Source organism: Triticum dicoccoides, chromosome 7A, assembly GCF_002162155.2.
Source record: "Triticum dicoccoides isolate Atlit2015 ecotype Zavitan chromosome 7A, WEW_v2.0, whole genome shotgun sequence".
Classification (NCBI taxonomy): domain Eukaryota; kingdom Viridiplantae; phylum Streptophyta; class Magnoliopsida; order Poales; family Poaceae; genus Triticum; species Triticum dicoccoides.
The window spans coordinates 482,493,059-482,498,555 of record NC_041392.1 but is presented as its reverse complement, the minus strand read 5'-3'; the positions used below and the strand labels follow the sequence as shown (position 1 = coordinate 482,498,555).

General features: G+C 42.1%; 1 protein-coding gene across 1 annotated transcript; it reads right to left on the bottom strand.

Annotated features, from left to right (window-relative positions):
• Window positions 1-3,216: 3,216 nt before the first annotated feature.
• On the bottom strand, window positions 3,217-4,027 carry LOC119328430 (ferredoxin, chloroplastic). The gene has a single exon (XM_037601415.1). The coding sequence runs from the start codon at window positions 3,947-3,949 to the stop codon at window positions 3,518-3,520; it is 432 nt and encodes a 143-aa protein (XP_037457312.1). The 5' UTR covers window positions 3,950-4,027; the 3' UTR covers window positions 3,217-3,517.
• Between the last annotated feature and the right edge of the window lie 1,470 nt (window positions 4,028-5,497).

The following is a 5,497-nucleotide window of genomic DNA, read 5'->3' as shown; positions in this document are numbered from 1 at the left end:
ATGGGATGTTTGTGAAGATTGCCTAACTTGCGACATATGCCTTCAATGCGATTATGTCTCTAAGTCGTGCCTCGACACGTGGGAGCTATAGTCGCATCGGGGTGTTACAGAGACTACACGCAAGTCGCATAGTACCTGCACAAACAAACAAAAACCTCGCAACCAATGCCATAAAGGGGTTGCCAATCCCTTCACAGTCACTTACGAAAGTGAGATCTGATAGAGATAATAAGATAAATATTTTTGGTATTTTTGTTGTATAGATTGAAAGTAAAGATTGCAAAATAAACGGCGACAGAAATAGCTAATTGACGGGAAAATAATATGATGTAAAGTAGACCCGGGGGCCATAGGTTTCACTAGTGGCTTCTCTCAACATAGCATATATTACGGCGGGTGAACAAATTACTGCCGAGCAATTGATAGAAAAGTGCATAGTTATGATGATATCTAGGCATGATCATGAACATAGGCATCACGTCCGTTTCAAGTAGACCGAAACGATTCTGCATCTACTACTATTACTCCACACATCGACCACTATCCAGCATGCATCTAGAATATTAAGTTCATAAGAACAGAGTAACACATTAGGCAAGATGACATGATGTAGAGGGATAGACTCAAGCAATATGATATAAACCCCATCTTTTTATCCTCGATGGCAACAATACAATACGTGCCTTGCTGCCCCTGTTGTCACTGGGAAAGGACACCGCAAGATTGAACCCAAAGCTAAGCACTTCTCCCATTGCAAGAAATATCAATCTAGTAGGCCAAACCAAACTGATAATTCGAAGAGACTTGCAAAGTTTCAAATCATGCATATAAGAATTCAGAGAAGAATCAAATATTGTTCATAGATAATCTTAATCATAAACCCACAATTAATCGGATCTCGGCAAACACACCGCAAAAAGAATTACATCGAATCGATCTCCAAGAACATCAAGGAGAACTTTGTGTTGAGATCCAAAGAGAGAGAAGAAGCCATCTAGCTAATAACTATGGACCCGAAGGTCTATGGTAAACTACTCACACATCATCGGAGAGGCTATGGTGTTGATGTACAAGCCCTCCGTGATCGAATCCCCCTCTGGCAGATCGCCGAAAAAGGTTCCTAGATGGGATCTCACGGGTACAGAAGGTTGCGGCGGTGGAAAAGTGGTTTTGTGGCTCCCCCGGATGTTTTCAGGGTATAAAAGTATATATAGGCGAAAGAAATAGGTCGGTGGAGCCACGAGGGGCCCACGAGGGTGGGGGTGCGCCTGCCCCCCTTGGGCGCGCCGCCCTACCTCGTGGCCACCTCGTTGGTTCCTTGACCTCCACTGCAAGTCTCCTGGATTGTGTTTATTCTAAAAAAGATCCTCGCGAAGGTTTCATTCCGTTTGGATTCCGTTTGATATTCCTTTTCCGCGAAACACTGAAATAGACAAAAAACAACAATTTGCACTAGGCCTTCGGTTAATAGGTTAGTCTCAAAAATAATATAAAAGTGCATATTAAAGCCCATTAAACATCCAAAACAGATAATATAATAGCGTGGAACAATCAAAAATTATAGATACGTTGGAGACATATCATGCCCTTTGCTCGGAAGGAACTGAAGAAACCCTTGTCCACCTCTTCTGAGACTGCCCGTTTGCGCTCCTCTGCTGGGACCATATTATACCGGCTAAACAGAGAGGCATTTCAGCTTATGATGAGATCTTGTTGACTATTGAACACATGCCTTCCAATATTGCTCTAGACATTGTGATCATGCCCTGCTGGGGTATATGGTCAGTAAGGAATGATAAGATCTTCAGGTCAGCTGCTCCACATTTGAACACTTAGAAATTCTACCTAAAAGAAGGACTACGTGTAGTGCAGCTAAGAGCCAAACAGACTAGGACAACACAGATTGGTAGTTGGATAGAACAACATCTTTAATTTGATAATGTATTTTTCCCCAAAACTGGTGTGGGCTAATTGCCTGTCTGACCTCTTTTGTAATGATTGTAAATATTTTATTAATACATTGAAAATATCGTAGAACTATTGTTCTACGGTCTCGGCTCAATAAAAGTTTTGGACACCCTGGAACTGCTAAAAAGCTTGGGTGGAGAGTGGCCTATGGAATATATCCTTTGGAGGGTTGATGTGCAGTGCTTGCTCAATTGAGAGTTGGTCATTCACAGCAAAAGAATGAAGCTCAGGGAATCTATCAATGAATCTGTTACCATCCCAGTTGTATACCACAGAAGAACATAGTTCCCTTGCCCTATGCTGCAGGAAGAGATGGCTTTAAAAATCAGAGATTAATTTGAGAACAGACTTCCACCAGAAGGAACGAACAGGTCTGACACGAGGAGGGGTAGAAGTATAGTAGGAGCTCCATATAAGGTCCACCCAAGGGAGGTCATAACTATTGAAAAAATTATGCGGATCTTTCATCAACAAAGCTTTGTTCTGAGTTTGCACATCAAGAATTTTGTCTCGGGGAATAAGAGCAGTACCTCTTCCTTCCATCCCATATTTCCTCCAAAAGCAATGTCTCAAGTATTTATTAATTTGGTCAACAACTCCTGTGGGAAGGTCTAAACTGCCCATGAAGAAAGTAGGTAGGCTAGTGAAAATAGACTTCACAAGAATGAGTTTCTCTCCATAGGAAAGCATTGTGGAGGAACCAGCAAGTCTAGATCCAATCCTTTTCATTAGAGGAGCAAAATTTTCAATCTTGGGTTTAGAAATGCCAAGAGGAAGTCCAAGGTAAGTAAAGGGGAAATTACCCTCGGCGGAGCCTAAAATAGCTGAGAGTTGCTGGATTTTATGAGCAGGTGCATTAATGGGAACCATCATGGATTTGTTGTAGTTGACCCTGAGACCTGTGTAAACCCCAAATGCATCAATAGGTTCTGAACTTGTTGAATTTGCAAGGGACATGCATGCAAGATAATAATAGTATCACATGCATATTGGATTATAGGGGAAATCTCTGTTGTTTCAGTGATAATGGGCAAAGCTATTAAATTGTTGTCCAAAGCTTCATTAAAAATGGATTGGAGCAAATCAGCAGTGAGGACAAAAATGAGTGGGGAGAAGGGGTCTCCTTGTCGGTAAACAAAATTATGAGGAAATTGTGCAACTCATATTGAAACAAGTCGTAGCATGCACCTATTATGTGGATAGAAGAAAGTCCCAGGTAAGATGTTCATCAAGTAATTCAGCCGTCTATCAATTAAAAAGAAGATATTACTATTAATCAGAGAGACGCCTCAGCCATCAGGATTCATTTCAGTACGTCGAGTTACGTACAAGGTACACGCTAGTATTACGACAGTAGTACGTATATCTTACGGTACAAAAAGGTAGTAATTCGAAGACAATATTACTTGAGCAAACCATGCATCGAGCAATTCATTCGAGCACAAAACAATCGGTGTATCGATCTGGCGATGTCCATGCATGCATGATACTGTAGGAGATAATATGATATCAGCTCGATCCTCTTGCAAAGAGAGATAGGTATGGCAGCTTATGCGGTGAGCTCCTCCTCCTTGTGGGTCTCGATGACGATGTCGGACTTGGGGTAGGCGTGGCAGGTGAGCACCCACCCTGCCTCCATCTGGTCGTCGTCGAGGAAGCTCTGGTCGGACTGGTCGATCTCGCCGGACACCAACTTGCCGGCGCAGGAGGAGCAGGAGCCGGCGCGGCAAGAGTAGGGCAGGTCGATCCCCTCCTCCTCGGCCTGGTCGAGGATGTAGACGTCGTCGGGGACCTCCAGCTCCACCTCGCCCTCGGGCGTCACCAGCTTCACCTTGTACGTCGCCTGCGCGCGGAGCCTGGCTCCCCGCACCTGCTTGGCGGCGGCGAGGCTGAGGGCCGCGGGCGCGAGGGCCACGCGGGGCGCCGGTGGCGCGACGGCGCGCAGGGAGAAGGGCGCGCGGAGGCTCAGTGCGGCGGCCATTGCAAGCTAGCTGGAGCTTAGACGCTCTTTCTCTGTGTGGCTGGGGAGCTGGAGAGGATAGGCGAGCGAGCTAGGGGATGGAGGAGTGAGGGGGGCGGGAATAAGTAAGGGATTCGGGGTGGGTGCCATGTGGAGGGAAGGGAGTGGGCGTCTTATCTTCGCTTGGATGGGCGGGGCGACGAGGATCACACGCTGCTCATCTCGTCGTCGTCGAGGGGCGTGTGGCCGGCGACATCCATCGGGGACATAAGTGGTCACGAGAGCCGCGTGACGTCGAGCGAGGCCAAATGAATAGCGATGGAAGATTCACGAAACTTTAATTGGTTGGAGCTGCGTGAGTCGCTCCATGTGTGTGGCTACTAACTAGGAACTATTAACTTCTTTTGAGGTGGCAATGTAGTAGCTGTAACATGTTTGAACGAAAACTGTAACAGTAACACTAAAAGTGTTACCCCTAAAAAGAAAACACTAAAAGTGTTCTTCTGCTCCCGAGCTCAAATAAGCCCGGGTGAATAGTAAACTTGAAAGAAAATTAAAAAAAATCAAAAGATTCTATTTTTTTTGTAACCTTTGACAAAAGTTTTCTATGCTTGAAAATTTTCATCACGAAATGACATTCGTGGAAGTCATAGCCAAAACAAAAACCAGCACTCTAAAATGCTTAAAAAGATAGCATTTTTTAAGTATCGATTTAGTTTTTCTTGCCATGACTTACAGAAATTTTCATTCATGGTAAATTTTTGCAAGCACATAGAAAATTTGTCAAAGGTTACCAAAAAAACAGGAACTTTTGAATTTGTTTTATCCTCGATTTTACTGTTCACCGCACTAGTGGAAAAAGTGTTAGCCACAACTTTCGTTGGTGGCACGCCATTTACAACCAACACCAGCACTATTTATTTTAAATAGTTGTGACGTTGGCTTATTTGGTATGACATTAGTAGGGGCATAGTTGTGGCATTGGAAGACGGGACAGCGTCAGAAGTTTATGGGATCAACAATTTGTACTAGACGTAATACAGTGTCGTCGTGGAATAGCACGTAACGCTAGTACTATTATATATAGTTATGTCGTGTTGTTGTTTCCAACGCCAGTATTGTTATTTTTTTCAATGCCAAAACATTCTTATATTTTATTTTAAATAGAAATAATGACATTTTTTAAATATGTACTTTGAGACTTTAAATTTACTTTTTTTTCCTTTTTAGTTTAAGACTTGAAATTTATAGTTACCTTCAAATATGTGGTTTGATACTTACATTTTTTTCTTTTTAGTTTTTTATGTGGTGATCTTTTTTGTATATTATAGTTAACTTTTATTAAAAAAATTATTTTTAAATGGAAATAATGACATTTTTAAAATATGTACTTTGAGACTTTAAATTTACTTTTTTCCTTTTTACTTTAAGACTTGAAATATATAGTTTTGAGCCTTCAAATATGTGTACATGTGGTTTGACACTTACATTTTTTTAATTTTTAGTTTTTTATGTGGTGATCTTTTTTATAGTATATTATAATTTACTTTTATTATCTTTTTATTATTA

Excerpts from the sequence above, each read along its gene's own strand:
- LOC119328430 (XM_037601415.1), bottom strand. The coding sequence starts at position 3,949 with ATGGCCGCCGCACTGAGCCTCCGCGCGCCCTTCTCCCTGCGCGCCGTC.